An 18,788-nucleotide genomic window follows, 5' to 3' on the forward strand; every position below is an offset into this window, starting at 1 on the left:
AGAGCTGTGCATTTACAGAGCTTCGACAGTCTGACTTAAGCAGTGAAAGGACAGGAACAGCCAAAGGGGTAGCTAATGAATTAGTCTTCTAAGGAGCTGTTTGCAATGCGGGCACTCTTGCTTCACCACGCAGAATGCCACACTAAGTGACAAGTACTGGATCCTCGTGTGGCCCAGGGTACTGGGGATGTATGAGGATGTGCCAATTGTTAATCTCGAAAGACATAAATTGTATCAAGAGCAATGGCATTAGTAGTTGATTTTGATGACAGCAAGCCTGAATCATCATGCACAAAGGACTCATCTGCAATGGAAGAAAACCATCTACAGACCCCCTTAGGGCTGCTAAGGCCATTCCCTGGAGGGGAAGGAGGGTGGAAATTCAGAAGAATTTTCTATTAAAAAGCCCATACAGCTGTGCTGCTGTGCTTTGCAGCTGGAGAGGCCCCAGCTGCCAGGAATCCTGTCAGCATGTCGGGGTGGCTGCTCTACTCACCACAGGCAATGTAGTCTCCGTTGGACGCCAGCCCTACGAAGTTCTTCTCGTTGATGTGACCCTTGAAGGAGCGCAAGCAGTGAGGCTTCCCTACGTTCCACAGCTTCAGCTGACTGTCTGTTGACCTGAAAACAATACTTAAAGTCACCCTGCTGCCATATGGCAGGAACTCCTCCCTGGCCACCCTGCTCCTCAACACTCCAATGACAATGGAAATGTAGGAAGCCTTAGTGCACAACAGGAGATTTATCCCACTTTCAATCATATGCAGCTCAGCTTGAGCTCAGAAAGGTAGCACCTTATTTTAAAAGCCTGTCAAAACACATTACATGTTTCAATAAAAACACATTACACATTCGAATAAAAACTTCCCTGAAGTATTACTCTTCCTTTCTGCTATCAATTGCAGAGCCCTCTACTGAACTGTATGGCCTTTGGGCTACCACTGCCTCCTCCAGATCCTCACAGATCTAGGACGCACCAAAGTTATTTATTTTTTAAACCTTTACAGCATGGATAAAATCTGTTCCCTTCTCCATGCCAGCTGCAACTCTCATTCACGTCTTTCCAGGGCTTGGGAAGGAAGCATTCTCCTCACTCCCCAGCAGCCCTGAAGCATGTTCTCCTCCTCCTGCCCAATACCAAGCAGAAGCACAGAAAAACCTATGGGGGCTCAGAGTTGCTGTTAAAATTAAATCTGTTTTTCTCATGTGTAATCGTGACTGCATGGATACAGAACTCAAGCTTCTACTTTTTTTACCTTGTCGGGGAAAGCTAAATATTACTATTCAAGATATACAAAATATGTTGGGATTAATCATAACTGTTGTTTTCCATGGATCCCCCACATGCAAACATACCTGCCTTCAAAATGTTTTTCTGTTTACTGTGAGAAAACATTTTGCCTTTGGGGTTAGTAATCTCTGCTGCCTGGCAGACCTCAAATAGGAAGAGCCCACATTTCCAGGACATACAGGATTAATTTCTTCCCCCAAAGCTGAAGGGACATGAACATAATCTCTCACTTCACAGGCATTATTTCCTAGCAATCACAGCTTACATGGCTCTGGTATTCTGGCACTCACTGAGACACACAGCTAGGGAACAAATGGTGATATGGTGGAACTGAAGCCCCATGAAGCCTTTTGAAAGAAAGGGGTAGTGCTGTTCTGATCCCTAAATTTGAAAGGGATTGGGAGCAGGACCTGTCAGCCTCCTGGGCAGGAGGGAGGGGAAGCAGGCAATGCACCCCCACACAGGTCATGGCACCAACGCTGCTGCTCCCTGAATATTTAGAGCTGAAAGGAAAAAACTCAAATCACACAATATCCATCAAATATTACCAATGACATAAGACATCAGCCCTACACCAGTGTCCCATTGACCTAAAAATATAGCACAAAAGAGGAGAGATGCACCTTGTGCTATCCTGCAAAAAACCTTATCTCAGTCCTCAATGACAGCTGGAATGACAAAGGAGCGATAAGGGAGCTGCAGCAAGATTTGTTAGTCAGTATTGTAAGTTAATACGAGGTCATATCACAAAGAAAGTGTGAATTTTATCTGTAATACTGTGACTTAAGCAGGAGTGCATTCCTAACTCCAGGTCGAGATGGGAGGCCCAAAACAGAGCATTCAGCTTCTCTGCCTGGTGCTTGTTCCACATCTGTCCCTGCCCTAGGCTGCTGCTCACTCTCCCTTCCCTTGTCCTTACTTTCAGGGGAACAGCTCAGAGAAGGCAAAAAGGTGTATACTCCTGCTTTTTTTTGGCCCACAAGTACGGGCAGGTGCCTTCTGTGCTATTAGGACAGCTGTATTTTTAAAATGCTGCTTTTAAAAGCTTCAGAGTTGCCTGGAAACTAAACTTTTCTGCAGCCAGGAAGAAGCAGCAAAAGACTAATCCCTGGTCCACAAGCTGTCAGATTCCTATGACAGCTGCTGCTCTTAGCTACCCATCAAGAAGACCTCAGATCCATAGGCACTTAACCTCTGTATTTCACTGGCATACATACTAGGTGTCTTCATTAAAATAAAAACACTTAAGTCTATTACTAATGGGAAATTTTTACTGTTAATGAATTCCCATCAAGCTCTAGCCATGTTTACATTGCTTAGGATAAGCACACCGTGAAAGAAGAAAGCTATCCACCCTGGAACTGCAAGGAGGGAAAAAGGTCATCGATCCTGGTGGTGTTACACTGCTCTTCTGGTTTCATATGCTCTCCAAAAAAACATCCTGGATGTGCTGCTCTGTTAAATCTGTCTCTCTGTAAATCAGCACTGCAATCAATGTGTTGTGCTAAATACCAGGCAGTTCTGAGCACCCCTGAGGTCAAAACCTAACTCTACAAGGCAAAGAAAATCAATGCAATCCATAAAACAGCTTTAGCTAGAAATCTACGGAATCTGAATATATATATAATTTTTTCTTAAATCGGTGCTTGATTTTTGAGAATCACTACTGCTCTTGCCTCTACTCAGTTTGCAAAAGGAAAGACAGGAAAAATAACCTGCTCTGACATTTCTCCCTGTTCACACCTCCCCCTGTTGCTGCCTGTCCAAGTCTGACAGCTCTAACAGCTCTATCGATAACTCCTCTCAGAACTTTGGGAGATGCTTTCTCAGAATGCTGGCCCAAGCAGAACAGGGCCATTCTGTCCTAAAATATCCCATAAGTGATGCTCCACTTGATTATGGCTGTAAAACATTCCCAGCCTTCTCTTGTTCCTATTAAACACTTCCTCTAACAGAGATTTGGTTCAAAGCATTAAATTTAATTTTCTCTGTGTTCTAGATATGAATTTGCAGCCTTATAGAGTTATAACGTTAATAGAAGTAAGAAGAGAGAAGCTGATTAAATAGAAACAGTACCAGAAGCCACCAGGGAATCCTCCATCATGCAGCTCAGCTCAGAGTAACTCCCTTGCAGCCTGAATACCTTAAAACGCTCTGTTCACTGTGTAAAAACATGGGACAGAACCAAACTGGATCATCACAAGGCAGCAGGCAAACTTCCTGGGACTGGATCTACACCTGGGATCCATCCCTGCTGCCCTCAGGTGTTAGACATGAATGTGTTGAGATCAAAGATCCCCCTGCAGCCCCCCACCTTCCCCATGAGGTAAGAGGGGTTCACCTCTGGTTTACTGAAGAGGCTTGCAGCCAGTCATTCCCAATTTTCACTATGTGACCTGACAGACACATTCATTCCCACGTGATTGAAAACCTACCTAGAAGAGAGGCAGCCACATCTGGCTTTGGGGCAGACACATCTGGCCATGTAACTGAACAGAAGCTGGAGAATATTGTTCCTCAGGGCCTCCACAGCAGATCTTATGGTCTATCCTGGCTGAAAAGCTGCATGCTTATTAGAACCACAAAACACAGCTTCTCTTTGTCTACTTTCTAACCCAAATATAAGGCTAAAAAGTGCCTTCACAGAGCAGATAACAAATTATCAGAGAACAGATCAAACAGTCAGTCCTATTTGAGTTGCTCTCAGGCTGTGGCTAAACCTCCTCTTCAGACCATATACATAGCAGTACCGTTTGATCCCTTCTGTCACTCATTAGCTGCGTTCTGCTGCAGATTATTATCGCCAGGGCTCTGCCAGCAGCTTTCTCTATCACAGAGCTCTGGTCAGAACCATCCTCAGTGCACACACTGGGAGGAAAGTCCACCTGCAGCTTCCCAAAGTCAGGGCTTGCGGACAGGGGCCACGTCCAGTTGTCTTCATATTCCTCTTGAGCATTTTAGCTCCACAAGACAGAGCACAGCCAGGAGACACCAGGAATGAATTTCTAATTTTGACTCAGAGAAAAGCAACGATCTGCTTCCCAAAAGCACAGCAGCCTGTGAGAGCAGCCACCCACGCAGGTGAACGTGCTCACCAGCCCTGAAGAGCACTCCGAAGCGAGGGCTGCGGAGATTTTAGCCTACATAAAAGGCAACACTTACGCAGAGACGATTTCTTCCCCGCTCACAAATTTTGCGTAGGAGACTGCCTTGCGATGCCCTTTGAACACCATGATGGGCTGCTTAGTGTTGCGAAGGTCGTAGTAGTGAACACAGTGATCTGGAGACAGGGAAGAAAAGGGGCGAAACTTCAGCAGTCGGGAAGGACGCACGGGAAAAGAAGCACAGCAAAAATCCTGCCTGCAGCTTCCACTTCTCACTTCAAGCCCCATCTAGGATAAACAGTCTGCGCTACAGCAAGAGTGGTTAGGCAGGCTTCCTAAAACAGCCCCAAAATTCACTCCACAAGGGTCCATGCTCCCTTTCAAAGGGTCAGGAAGGGAAAAACGTGCATTCACGTGTGTGTGCCTGTACCCGTGTCCTCCTGCAAAGCCCATGTACCCGTAAGACTCATGTTCAAGGCAACAGCTAAAAGTGCTCTCACCTCTTCTGCCTGCCTTCTCACCTCCCTGCCCAGCCACTCCAACTGCTATTTCTAATTCCCAGCATCCTCCTTTCCCTTTCTCAAGCTGTCCCCTCTTGGAAAACTTGAAGAACTCGAGGGTAAAAACTCAGTCTCCTACTTAAACTGGATTGTGGAAAAACAGGATTAAATTTGCCATGCTTGCTTCTGGATGGATAACCTTCATACCTCTGTTTTTTGCTTCTCTCCTCTGACTTTATTACTAATCAAGAAAGAATTAGCATTTCTGCTAACGAGGGAACAGACTAAATTCCAGTTCATCTTAAGATTTAATTCACAGATGTGCCCCAGTGCCACAACCATATAAAAGGGGTCACAGCAGAATCAGTGATACATTTTCTTTTCTGCACAACTAAATACCAATTCCCAAGAAAACAGAAAACCAAGAAGAGAAAACCTCATGAGCCCCAAGCCCCAAACACCCTCCCAGCGCTCCTTCCAGCTCAACAAGGTTAATAAACTGCTCCCTTCCCAACTTTCAGCATTTAATGTTGAATTTCATTTAATTACCCCTTGCAGAATATTCTGGAAGTGCAAGGAGGGACGGCCACACACATGGAAACCAAGCTGGACATCTCTCTCACCGAGCAACTTGTGATACCCAGACATCAGCTGAAAACTGCTCTGACCCTCCTCCCACTGAAATAACGTCCCACTGGTGGAAGTTCATCACAAAGATTACACAAAAATGAACTTAAATGCCAATAGCTACAGCTATTTTTGTATTTACACAGCATTTCAAAGCTGGGTGTTGTCTTCTGTACAGCTGAGAGACCCGCTGCCTCAAAACCCCAGGTGGTTTGAGAGATAACCAGGTTTACATCAATCAAGCTACCGCAACCACCATCGGACCAGCAAGGGGAGCTCCTCCCCCAGATTAAGGAGCTAATTGGTGGCCATGGCAGGATGGGGCAGGAGCTGCGTCAGAAGTACCTTCAATCAAACAAGGCAAGCCACCTTCCCCTCTCACCGCCCCCAGCACTTTACTCTCTGCAGATGACCGGCTCAGAGGCCGCTCTGGGTGAGGATTTCTGGCCCTCTTCCTCCTCAAGGTGTAAAAGCAGATGCTCCAAGCAACCACACCAAGTTTTCTCCACCACTTACTCTGCCAAATTACTCTGTTGTGTTGAAACCCAGCAGCTATTGCATCCCTTACCATCAGCACTGAAGCTGCTGTGCCCCAAGCAGTCTTTTAAAGAGCTCCTGGTGCCTTTCACCTCTGAAATATTAAACCTCCAAATAACCAAAATCCCACTGTGCTCCTACCATTTGGGTATTTTAATTAGCTGTAGAACAACATGATGTTGCAACAGGCTTATTGAATAATGGGATAATTTTCTAAGGGACTTTGAATTAAGCATTAACACTCCAGCAAGATTTGGGCATCCTGGTCTCTTCTACTCTGAAAGCTGGAGCCAAGAAACTCCACAGTTTTTCCATCTATAGAGCAGACCTGTGGGAGCTATGAAACAGTTAACTGGCAATTACTATTTTAATGAGCAGAATGATTCTAGCAGGGCTTTTTATTAGGAATCAGTTAGTGGATAAGCCTTTCAAGTCTATTTTTGCATACAGTTTCAACGCTGGCCCATCATTAGGGCACCTTTTTGAGCACCAGATTTTATCCTTCAGAAAGAGGCAGGGAAAGGGCTACCTGCAGATGTCTGCATGTGAGCAGCTGGAGCAATGCAGAGAGGAGAGAGCCGTAGCAGGGCAGACAAGTCTATTTGCAGAGCAGAGCCACGAAGTTGCATTCACCTTCCAAATATCCCAGTAAACAGCTCAGAGCCTGCCAGCATCTGGCCCCAGCACGGCTGTGCCTCTCGGCATCGGCAGGGCAATCAATCACTGTCTGCTCTCATCACAACGGGGCTGAGGGAACCAGCAAGGCCACTGGGCTCTAAAATTAGCCACTTAATTATTAATTGATTATTTCAGCAGACAAAGTGTTGGTGCCCAACTGAGTTTTAGCTTTTTGTTTGTTTTTGTGTTTTGGTTTTTTTTTTTTAATTCCATTGAAGCAGCTATTTTTAAGTAGCTGTATGAAGATGAATGCTCACTGCATTCATTAAAATCTGAACAGGTGGTCATGTTTTACAATTAAAAGAGATACTCTCTCTTGTAGGCCATATGGACTTTGCAAAAAACATGATAAAAATGCCATCTGCTGAGGAAGCAGAGAGCCCCAAAGTGAAGTTAAATGGGAAAAATACAACTCCCAGGTACCCCAGCAGAAGCCTTGCCTGGTGGACTTTGATGAGGCTGAATTGTCTGGGATGGGCAGCATCCCTGGCACACCAGCAGGTCTGAGGGGAGGTGGCAGGTTGCTCCAGGAGGCTCAGAAAACGAGTTTTTCCCAAGAGGCAGCTGAAGGTAATGGAAATGGAGTGGGCAATGAGGGGAATCAAACACTTCCTCAACTCCACCTTTAAGCTCATCCAGCATCCCAGCGCTGGCTCCTGCCCTCGGCATCCCTGGCAGACCACGGAGCATGCTTCACTACTAACCAGCAACACCAGGGGTATTTGCTTCTTGTTTGCTCCTCAAAATGAACATTAATATCATAATTCAGCCAGTTGCCACCCCAACTAGAAAACTCACTTAGAATAAGTTCATCTCAGAATTGACATTTACAGAGTTAAAGCCTCCTGCCCACCCAACCCTTGGGCAGCAACAGCTCCCTGCTTTACCTTTTCTTCTGCATTCAGGCTTAATTTAAATATTTATGAAATAATGGGAAAGAACATCTATATATTTCATAACAAATTAAACACTCCAGAACAATTCTCATCTAGTTCAATGTCACTGCAGAAGCTGAGCACGACAGAAATCCGCTGCTACGTTTTCTGAATTCAAATGTTTGCTGGGAAGTCATTTTATTTTTTATACATTTGTTTTTAAGTGGTCTCAGAAGGCAAAAAGGGCAGCTAAGCTCTGCCATTGCTGCTGAGAGGTCCCTGACCACAAGCCTGAGTTTTTAAATAGTGCTTTTCCATTACGCTCAGCTTACTTTCCCTTAAGACACTGCTGCTTTCACCTTTGAGCCATCTAGTGACAACTCATCAAGAATTCAGACTTCTCCAAACTTCTGAGAGATCTTGCCACCTCTTCAGTAAATACAACCCGTGTCAGCAAAGGATGGCATCCCTCACTGCTCAGCTGCTCATAAATTCACAAGACTCCAGCTGGCAGCCAAAGGGCAAAAGAGGAGGATGGGTTTGTGCTGAACAAGGTGAAGGGATCAGCACCTCCTCAGTCTCAATTCTTGGATTCAGCTTGGTTGCAGGGGTGGGGATGCAGTAAATGAACTCATGATGTGGTTACCACAGCCATAGGAAATCAGGTTTAAGAACTTCTAAAATAAGAGAATTGGGAATTGCTAATGGAGCCAGCAGCATCTTAGGTAATCTCCGAGTTGTTCAGAAAAATGGGATGGATCTTGGATTTTTGGTTATTTAAACAAAAGAAAGAAAAGGACAAAGTCTGTTTTTGCTAAAAGTGATTTTCCTTACATTTAGATTTGTTACTAAAATTTACAAAGCTGCTGTTACCCACGGGCTTTAGGTTCAACACCACCTGTTGTAAAGCTCTTCCTGTGTACTGATGAGCAGCAGCTCCACAAAGAGCCGCGAGGGTTATGACAGGGCATCACAGACCAGCAATTTTATCTTTCACTGAGTACCAGCACACACCAGGCAGCCACACACAAAGACCAGAGAGCAGAGCAATCCCACTCTCCAGCTACCCAGCAATTCCAGGTAACATTCATCTTCTAGGTCATGTGTTTCACCCACCTTCACCATGAACATTAATCAGCATCAGCTAATTCACAAGACCCCCCAGGCTTTTTTCAACCAAGAACCACTTACTTGAAGGAATATCAAGCCAAGGACAGCAAAACAAAAATTTACCTGCAATGCAACAGTTTTATATTCATAGGATGTAACAACTAGAAAGCCCCAAGAGCTGCATACAAAGGTTCTGTGGCTCTCTCCTGGAAAACTAAATTGCTGGAGAATCAATGCCCATTTTTCTTATTTCAATCATTTAAAAATGCACATTTCTCAACTGCTCAATATTTAGATTATTGATCCATTAAAAAAATAAGTCCTTTACATTACTTGGATTTCTCAGCGCTCACAGACTTGAGAAGGTAAGTGGTGCTCCTTGTTCCACAGCAGATGAATATCACAGACAAGAAGATGCCCATATTCAAATGCAGAGCTGTCGGGTAGGCAGCCAGATGTTAATTAAGTGGCCTGGTAGAAGTATCCTGTGATTAAAGCACATCTTGGACTTTTTTTTTTTTTTAATAAAATATATCTTCAACAGCAAACCTAAAGGTCAAAATAATTTCGTGCATTAATGCTCTGGCTACAGCCTGCAGTCCTGCACACCTCGTGCTACAGATCTTTTACTGAGAAGTTTTACACTGAGGCTGGAGTGTAATCTCTAATGTGCTCTTGTGCTTCTCTGACCATGATGATCTGATTTGTTACATCTAGTAACTCACGTCCTCAGCTCATGACTGCCCCATCTTCTTCATTTGTCTGTTTTCCTCCATAGGAACTTCAAGCTTGGATCAAGTCTGGCTTGTTTTCACCAGTGAAACTCTGTACATCAGCAGTAACAACAGGAAATGTTTATAGTCTGAGGGAGTGTATTTAAACGACTTGTTTAACAAGACAAACTGAGTAAGAGCAAACTTGGTGCAAGATACCTCTGCTCGCCATCAGTTAGATTATCCTGGGGAAACCAAAAGAACAGCAAAATAGAAGGATATAAAACAAGCCCACAAAATGCTTTTCATCAGAATGGAAGAGGAGAGACATGACTTTGTAACATTTCATTTCGGTTTTACTTCCATTGGCTAAAAAAAATGACTTCAGAGATCCTGGAGGAAGCCTCTACCACTCAAACATTGAAGGGGATAGCTGACACCCAATTATAGATATTTAAACATCTACCTACATAAATTGATCTTTCCTTTCACTCGTTTCTGCTCTGTATACCAAGTGTAAGCAAGATCACTCCGTTTTCAGGGCTCTGAGAATTGTATCTAGGCAACTTGTTTAGCAGGAAAATGTAACTACATCCTTATGCCTTCACGTGTCCAGAGCACAGTGGTTCAAATCAAAGCTTGTTTTGAGTGTCTCTGGGTAAAAGGAAAGAGTACCTGCTGTTATTTCCCTAAGTGGTAAGTCATGAAAGAGGGGATAAGCCATCTTGATGAGTATTTGCTGCCCACAGATAAACAAGAGGTAGAACAACAGAACTTTAGATGGGTTAACCAGAAGTCTCTTTTTCAGCCAGGCTCAGTGTGATTCCTTGCTATAAAAAAAGAAGCTTGCATCCACAAAGGTAAAGTCTTTGGCTGGACTAAAAATGGAAACAGGATCAGGAGGCTCACAGGAAACCTCAGTTTTCACAAGGAAAAACTCTTCTTCTGCTAGGGAGGAGAAAGAAGAAGGAAATAAAAAGGAAAAACATCCTGATTTAAAAATAAACTCAAATGGCTGTACTTCCATGCAGTACACTAAGGATGACACGGCACATTAGGGTACCTTGGTCCTTAGAGAAACCTGAACAAGGGCTGGGTGACCAAGTGCTGCTCCCTCAAACACCTGAGGAAAGGCAGATGGCTACTATCAGAGCCCAAACCTTGAAAATGAAACGCTTGAAAACACATTTCCTTTAATTCCAGAGGAAATCTACCAAAGCCATCCACCAAGCTCCAGAGTTACTTACAGACTAACTCAAAAGCCAGCAATAAAAAAAGTGGAACCAGGAAATGGAGCCTCCCTGCCAAGGCAATGATATCAAAGACCGGTTGAAAGACAACTCAATTTAATTATGGGGAAGCTCAAATGAAACTTAATCCTATATAGAATGCAATTTCTGTTAGAAATCCATTCTTGCTCAAGGGCCCTCAAAGTCATGGAATACTGTAGGTTGGAAGGGACCTCTGAAATCCAGCCAGTCCAACTGCCCAGTCAAAGGTGGGACGACTGCGAAGTTGGATTCAGTTTCCAAGTGAAATAATTGTGTTCAAGAGTCCTACTCAGTCATGCTCCCAGCATTTCCAAAGCCAATTCTATAAACTCTTCCCTCAGCTGTCTTGAAACTGCTCTTATGTCAAAGGATTAGGGAGAAATTTGTTTTAATACAAACTTGCTTAAGCTATTTGCTATTGACATAAGAAAGGCAAGGCATTAGCCCACCTCTCAGCATTACAGCAATATGTTTAGGCTGTGTTTTGCTGCACAAGTTTCTGCCTTCTCAGATGTTTCAGGTTTTGTCTATCTACGCCCACACGATGGGGGTGGCATGAAGCACTGCCATACAACCTTAGCTCTCCTTTAATTCAACTTTTTTTTCTTACTAGTTAAAAAGAAAATGAACTGCTGAATTTTAACTGCTGCCAAGCCTGTAATACCAAACAACAGTACTCGCAGATCTGACTGAGGTGGCTTTGTTCAGAAAGCTTAGGGTGGAGATTTCATCTTCCCTACAGCAGAGAGGCAGGCTGGAGTTTGAACATCCATATGTGGGTCTTGCTCTGGAGAGAGGACCGGGGACATAGGACAGCTGAACATTCCATCTTTGGGAATAACTCAACCCAACAAGACAAGTGTAACTTCATGCAGTGACCCCCCACCAGCCCCTCCCCCAAAAAAGATTAAGAAAAAATTCTTAATCTTGGGCCTCCTCCAGGACAGGAAAAGAGTGTGGGGATGAAAAAGGGGTCTTTATTACAGCAACAGAAATGCCAGGTGGCATTTGACAAAGAATGGTGAAGAAGCCTTCCAGCCAACAAACACTTTAAAGAGATTTATTTCACTTGAGAGAGTAATACTGGGATGGGATATGATCAGTGCAGGCTTTGGCCTACCACAAACCATTTCTGGGAGAGAACAGTGTGATAGCTTCCACTTCATAAAAGAAATAGATGCTTCAGGACAAGAAAAGAGATGACAACGTGTTAGGGACAGGAAAAAGTGGACTTGAAGTCACAGGAATAAAGCTCTGCACTAAAAATTAGCACGAGAATTTTCTGAAGAAGAAACTAGGTAACATCAACAACAGTAAAGTTGACATCAGTGCCCTCTGTACAAACCATTTCCCTTACTGTAAAGGCAAGGGATTAAAGATGGGTTTGATAGAGCCCAAAGAGAAGAACCTTTGCAGATGGAGCTATCCAGAGCATCTTGCTGAAGAACGCAGAGTGCCATTTCCCCTCCTGCAGCATGACAAATCACACGAGGAGCAGACAGCAGAAACCAACCCATTTCACCCCAACACCTCCCCTCAGAACACTGCAGCGCAGGCAAAGATAACTGGTATTTTTTATTTTTCCTGTTTGTACTTTCCCTTCCAAAAAAGCCCAAATAGAGCAAGAAAAATTTATCTCAACAGCCATTATCACAGGCACATTAAAATGTTTGCTGGATATGGCTTTGTAGTCACAATTTTTTGTTCCAGCAGAAACTGCAAGCGCTTTGTTTCTATAACTAACACAAAATTACTCATTTGATGCATTTGCTTTTTCCTCTTCTTTGTACCTGAAGTTTCCTTTGCAGCGAAGGAACAGTTTTTCTCTGAATAACCATTTTCTGCAGCCCTGGGGGAATCTCAGCAATCTCTTCTAGAAGCAATGCTCTGGTCCACAGCAGCAAACTGGAACAATGCCCTTATTTTGTATTTCGTGTGTGTCCAAGATGATTTGGGATGCGGCACTTTGTTCATATTTGCCCTCAGAGTTCTGTCTAGACAAGTGCTCTCTCTACAAGTGGTACCAGACTCCTGGGGAGGTCCTGCACACCCCATCTTCATAGGTGTCAAACATTCAATGGCCACCCTAAAAGGGACTGAACTTGAGGAAAGCATTCAATACATATTTTCTCTGCAGGCAAAAACCTCCTCCGTGAGCTCTAAAGACTATACAAGATTAAGCAAGGTCTGTGTGATTCATCTTGCTGGTGGCAAAATCTTAAAAAAAAAAAAAAAGGAAACCAAACAAAACCCTTCAAAGTGAGGAAGCTACAGAGCCCGTGATGTTAGCAAGGAGATGAAAGGAAGTTTCTAAAGCAGAGGAAGGCACATGGGTATTTGGGGATGACAACTTAATCTCATTTTCCTACGCTGCAATACAGATGATGGGCAACAGCCTCCAAAAATTCGATTTACATAATCCAATGGAAATCCACCCTCAAAAAAATCATATTTAGGGTATTCAACAGAAATCCAGCCCAGGTCTTCATTTAAACGAACAAAGAACACAGCTTTGAGAAGAAGGTAAATGACCAACAGTGTTCTTTTTAGCAAACTGGATGATAAAAGGAGCACCATGAGAAAGATCCACTCCATGAAAACTGAAACAAAGAGCTGAGCTTAGATTGAACATCTGGTAGCCTCAGTTTAACCTCTGGCAAAACCAACATCACAATAAGACCCTTCTACTTTTCCTTCTACAAAAGAAAGGCTCAGGGATGTGCCAGCAGAGGGTTTCAGGTCAGCACTTGAAATATTTTGACAGAGCTGTGCAAGAAAGGCTATACCCTGCTTCAGCCAGTGATTTGCATCTCTCACACCCACTGTACTATTTTTTAAAAAAATATACACCAGCACTAGCATTCCTCTAAAGATCTATATCTCCCTCTGCTGAACAGATGAAGAGAACAGCAGCCTTGATGGGAACTGCCAACTGGGTTTTTAACCTCTGTGTTCCACGGATTCCCTACGGCTCAAAGTCACAGACAATATTTGCCAGGTTATGGATAATGGTCTTTACACAGTGGGGACATTTTTTTACTGACTTGTCTAAAGCTTTTGACAGAGCAGCCCATAAAGCCTGCACCCTAAATAACTTGTCTTGTATTAAGGAGAGAAGGAGGAGACATAAAACATTAGACATTAATCAGTTGAGAAAAGGGCTCTGATGGGAGAGGGAAGCAAAAGAGATTTCTCTAGAACTCTTTTGAAACTTTGACCTTTATGGTTCTGAAGAGCTACAGCAATTTCTCACAGGAACGAGGTATAGACGGCTTTTGTGCAATTCAAGGATTGTCATCTATCAGACTTGTTGGAGAAACGAAATATTCAGTACACCCAAGCAAGGTTTACTAATGCTACAAAACTAATGAAGACAACAGCAGTAATAACCTGCAGCTTTGGAAAGAATTCATTCTTTACATCTGAAGGAGGAGAAAATAATTATGCACTGTTCAGAGGCAGCATTCAATTATGCTCCTAACCCAGCTTTTCTTACTGGCTATGTAACATGCATAACTCTACATGCACTAGTCCCTGTAACCTGATATCCAAAATAAATTTTATGACACCTAGAACATCTGAAGAACAGCCATTTTATGGTAAAAGGTGCTTCAATCCATGCTGTTTAAATGTACCAGACCTTGGAAGAGATGAAACTTCTTACATGAGCACCAGGAGTCTTATTTGTACAAAGAGAGCTGGGTTCATCTATCAAAGCCAAAAACATCGTGCCATTTGCTGAACGCATCTCTCTCAATTCAAGATACACACTGCACACAACAAATACTCTTCTTACTGCAAAAGCCGTGTCAGCTCTGGTTCTTGAAAGAATCAAAGTTGCACAAGTCATGGAGCTGTGATGGAGGGAAAGGGCAGCACAGTCAGATTCCCTGGAACCACACACTCCAAGAGGTCAAGATCATGTAGACAAGGGCTTGAGGCATTACAAAGGACAGATGTAAACAGGAACATCCTCCCTAAGATTTTAAGAGTGCATTCATGAAGCAACAGCTTTCAGGTTTCTGTTGTATTAGCAGACATCATACAAACAGAACCAAACAGGCTTGAGAGCAGTCAAAGTGGCTCTAAGGAAAGGAAAGCGCACGCTCCTGAGAACCTGAGTCTGCCAAATTATCAGTCAAACCTGATTTTAGTCCAGAACTACATTTTGCTTCACTAGCCTGAGGAGGTATTAGCCTTCTTAACTAGGTTCTGGAGATGACGATGTGATTCATTACCTAAACTGACCTCGCAGCAGGCTCCACTGGAAGAGAGGAAGGATATTAAATATAGTGTCCCAATTGCTAAAATCCAAGCTTCAGATAAGAAGGCTTAAACCAAAGGTATGGTGGATTATGTATACAGGGAAACAAGCACAGGAAAGCATATGATGATACACAGGTATCCCACGTGGAAAAGAAGCAACGCATGAAGAGCAACTGGATTTGCACAAGCACCTACAGGCTCACTTCTTGTCTTCTTCTTGAGATTTAATTGGCTAACAGGAACCTTGCCCAAACATTCAAAACTCTGCTCTTAAAAACTCATGCAATGTTTAGATGCTCAGACACTACGAAAAGAGGCCTTTGAGATGAGAGCCCACACTGCACTCACCGGTTAAAGATTCTCCTGAGCAATGTGACAGTCTTCACCAGTTAGCATGGAAGCACAGGACCCAAATAAAAGGCTGGAACAGCTAATCTATGCACCAGTCTGAACAGGAGGAAACATAGGAAGCCATTACAAAGGATGTCATTCCAAAGAGCAATTCCTTTGAATGAGCTACCAGAAAAACTGCAGCTTTGGAAACTGCCGAGGTTGGAAAGCATTAAACTCTTAAGGGATAGAGCAACAGCTAGCAGCAAGAGCAATTTGGCATTCTGAGTAAAAGATGAATGTTGGAGTTGCCTATCTGTTCCTGAATTTCAAGGCTCATTTCAATTTAAATTTGAATTTCATCACATTGACTAAATGACTTCTATGCCAGTTGTAAGACAAAATGTTCAGGAAAAGAATATTTAAGCAAACAATTAGCACGCTCATTTCTTCTAATGACAGATTTATCCTTTTCTCTAGAGAATCAAATGGAGCTTTTCAAGTTCATTTTATTCATTCACTTGTTACTTAAGTGTGATGACCTCTGGGATAAAGTTAGGAAACTCCCAGTAGGTCTCTATATTGTTACTCACTATTCATTGCAAACACTTTATCCAAGACAAGTCAGATACCACTTCTTCTGTGCAAGTAAAAAAGTTGTATCAGCTCTTAAACTCTTGAGGCTTATGTGAAAATTGCACATGCAACACATCCTGCACACTGATGAGAGGTTTCAGGTCCCTCTGTGATTTCCTAGGAAGCAGTGGCAGCAAGGCAGGAAGACGGTGCCTGGCAGCATCCCTGAGGTGCAGGAACAGAAACATCAGCTTAACTACAAACATCTCAAGTCGAAATAACATGGCATAGCTGCAGTTCTCCTCACTGTCTGTCCCGAGCAGAAGTAGAATGTGATCTACCTACCAGAGCCAGAAAGATTGTCTTCACCAGAACAGCAGAAGGCATGGTTTGATACCTCACCTTCATTTACATCCCAGGGTGCACGAAGAGGGATAACATGCAAGTCAAACATTCAAAGAGGTGCTCTCACCCAAAAAATCCCACTAAACTCAGTGCTTCCACTACAATAAGTACTTTGGGACAGAAATATGATGACAGCCATACTGGCCAAAAATGCAGATTCCTCCAAACAACCCTTAACTGACTGAAGTGCTGTAAATGCTTTCAAATGCAAAACAAACAAAGCCTTTGCAGTGAATTTTGGAATGAGTTTGAATTAAAGGCGACAAATGTGCACTTCCAAAACACAGACCTTGTCCCCTACTTCCCCTGGCCAACAGCCTCAGAGATCATGGACTAGAAGAAGGATTTTAACTATCCACAAAATAAAAAAACACACTGCAGTTAAAGTCTTGTCCAAGTAATGGGCAAGCCCTGGACTGCTGCATGCCACTTTGTTTTCATCAAGGTTGAATTCTGAGCACTGCTGTGAAGTTTTTCCACAGGCCTTGAAAGAAATACCTGAGCTTTGTCTGTGCCTTTGAACACCGTGCTCCATTCATATGCTGAAGGTAATCTTGTAGCTCAAGCCCAAGGAAGCTGCTTAACTCCACCCTAAACGTGTCATACAGTCACACAAAGACATCCTTTCTGAGTCACTGCAGGCTTTTCATAGAACACACTATTCACCCACGAGAATCTATTAAGGTAAGACCTTGCTCTCAGCTGGAAAACATTAATTCTCTCCCAAAAAGGCACACGACCTTCTTGGCCATTAATATCCCATCATTCTTTTGAGCTGAGTGACAAGCCAGGTAAGTCATCCAGACTTGAAACAGTGTGAAAGGCTAACTCTACAGGGAGATGTTTGAAAAAGAGAAATCACTGTTCCAGTTACTGCAGCAGAAAAATCAGTATTTCACTGGCCAGGATAGTCTCCAAAGTGGCCCCGCTTGGACATCAGGTACATTAGGAAAATGGAATGATGATGACAAAAAAGCCACATGTACCCTGAACTGTTAAGTGCATCAGGGTGATGCAGACACCTTAAGGGGTGGGTAAACAGTTGCAAATGAAAAAGCTGTTGACACAGCAATAGGAGTCCTTCATCATTCTGATACTGATCCACAGTATCCAATTAGTTCTGTGGCCATTCAATGAGGAAAGAAAGGTTAGCACCATTCAAAACCAGAATACAAGACCATTGTGTAATGCTAAAGATGGTGCACAGGAAACATCTTTAAACAGCCTGGAAAACGTGGTGAGGAAGGGCAAAATCACCTTCCAAGGAAAAGCACAAAGTGGGGAAGGGAATAAGGAAGAGAGAGAGCTGGTAAGAGAGGAGAACCTCAGCATCAAGAGCAGACCTCATGTTCACTGAGGGTTTGCCCTTGTTAGTTAATGATGGCATTGATACAGGCTGCCAAAAGCCTGTCTGGGGCTGCCAGTGGTGCTCAGTGGATCAGGGAATAACCTGATCCAGGAAAAAGGCAATTCAGTTTTGGCCATGCAGTTGGTAGTGTGAAGGACGAGATGGAAAAGCAAAATTTGGAGTGTGGCATCTCCAGCGCAGGGAGTCTCAAACCCTGTTGCTGTAAGCAGTAAAATCAACATCAATCAGCACTACCCCATTTCTTCCCTGCCCTGCTCACTTAATCTGAACCCACACTATCAAGAGTTTGTGACAACACAGCAAAGCTGTTTTAGGGACTGATCAAAGCTAAAACTAACCCAGCAAAACCTTAAGTTCTGATCATGTTGCAGCTGTTCTCTTGCTATCCCCTGTCCATATGTATTTCTCTGCTGCTTCCACTTATTTTGTGAAGCTCCTAGAGAGGAGACAGTCTCTCTCTCCTGCATCTCTGCAGCCCTGAGAAACCTCTTTCATCTCTCAATCCAACCTGCTAGATTTGCGGTCCTACAGGAAAAAAACACAGCATTTGAGAAGATGATGCATCTAATGTCATTGAAACTTCAGATTTCTGAATTCTTACAAAGTCTCTGCCTAATATATGGGAAATAAAAAGTCAGTGGTAGCTGCTGACAGCATTACAGCAGGCTGGGAATAAAACATTCCTACTATCAACAGCTACACTGAGCTCACTGAAGTTAGCAGACAGTCTGATCTCACCCAGACTGCACAACTTGGACATTCCAGCTGCAAAGTGCATGATGCATTTTCAGCCTTTACTTTCGTTTTTAAATCAGGGAAACAGCACTGCTAGAAAATATATGGGTTAAGAATATCAGTGCTATTGCCGAGGCAGAACAATAACAACTTCAGCCATGATTTATATAGCTAATTTTAGGATAAAACCCTATCTGTTTTTAAAAGGAGGAAAAGACCACAGAATGACCTGATTTTGTATTTGGCAGTGATTACAGTTTATACTGGACAATGTTTCAACTCAGGAAGCATGCAAATAGAATATTTTATTAAACTAACAGACAAAAGGGGTCTTTTCTTTATGTGTCCTCTCCACTGCAACAGATTTTATCAGGCTGCATCCAGACACGCCAGCTTTCCTC

General features: G+C 43.3%; 1 protein-coding gene across 2 annotated transcripts in view; it reads right to left on the minus strand.

Annotated features, from left to right (window-relative positions):
- The window catches only part of COP1 (COP1 E3 ubiquitin ligase), a 124,503-nt gene that overhangs the window by 32,756 nt on the left and 72,959 nt on the right, over nucleotides 1-18,788 (minus strand). For both annotated transcript variants that reach the window (XM_042033833.1, XM_042033832.1), the window contains exons 16-17: nucleotides 4,454-4,571; nucleotides 497-621 (exon numbers count right to left, since the gene is read on the minus strand). In XM_042033833.1, the coding sequence (XP_041889767.1) occupies nucleotides 497-621; nucleotides 4,454-4,571 (243 nt within the window). The remainder of the gene's footprint in view (nucleotides 1-496; nucleotides 622-4,453; nucleotides 4,572-18,788) is intronic.

This window comes from Corvus kubaryi, unplaced genomic scaffold (assembly GCF_017639235.1).
Source record: "Corvus kubaryi isolate FWS band 111438036 unplaced genomic scaffold, C.kubaryi_AGA036_p1.0 37361, whole genome shotgun sequence".
Classification (NCBI taxonomy): Eukaryota; Metazoa; Chordata; class Aves; order Passeriformes; family Corvidae; genus Corvus; species Corvus kubaryi.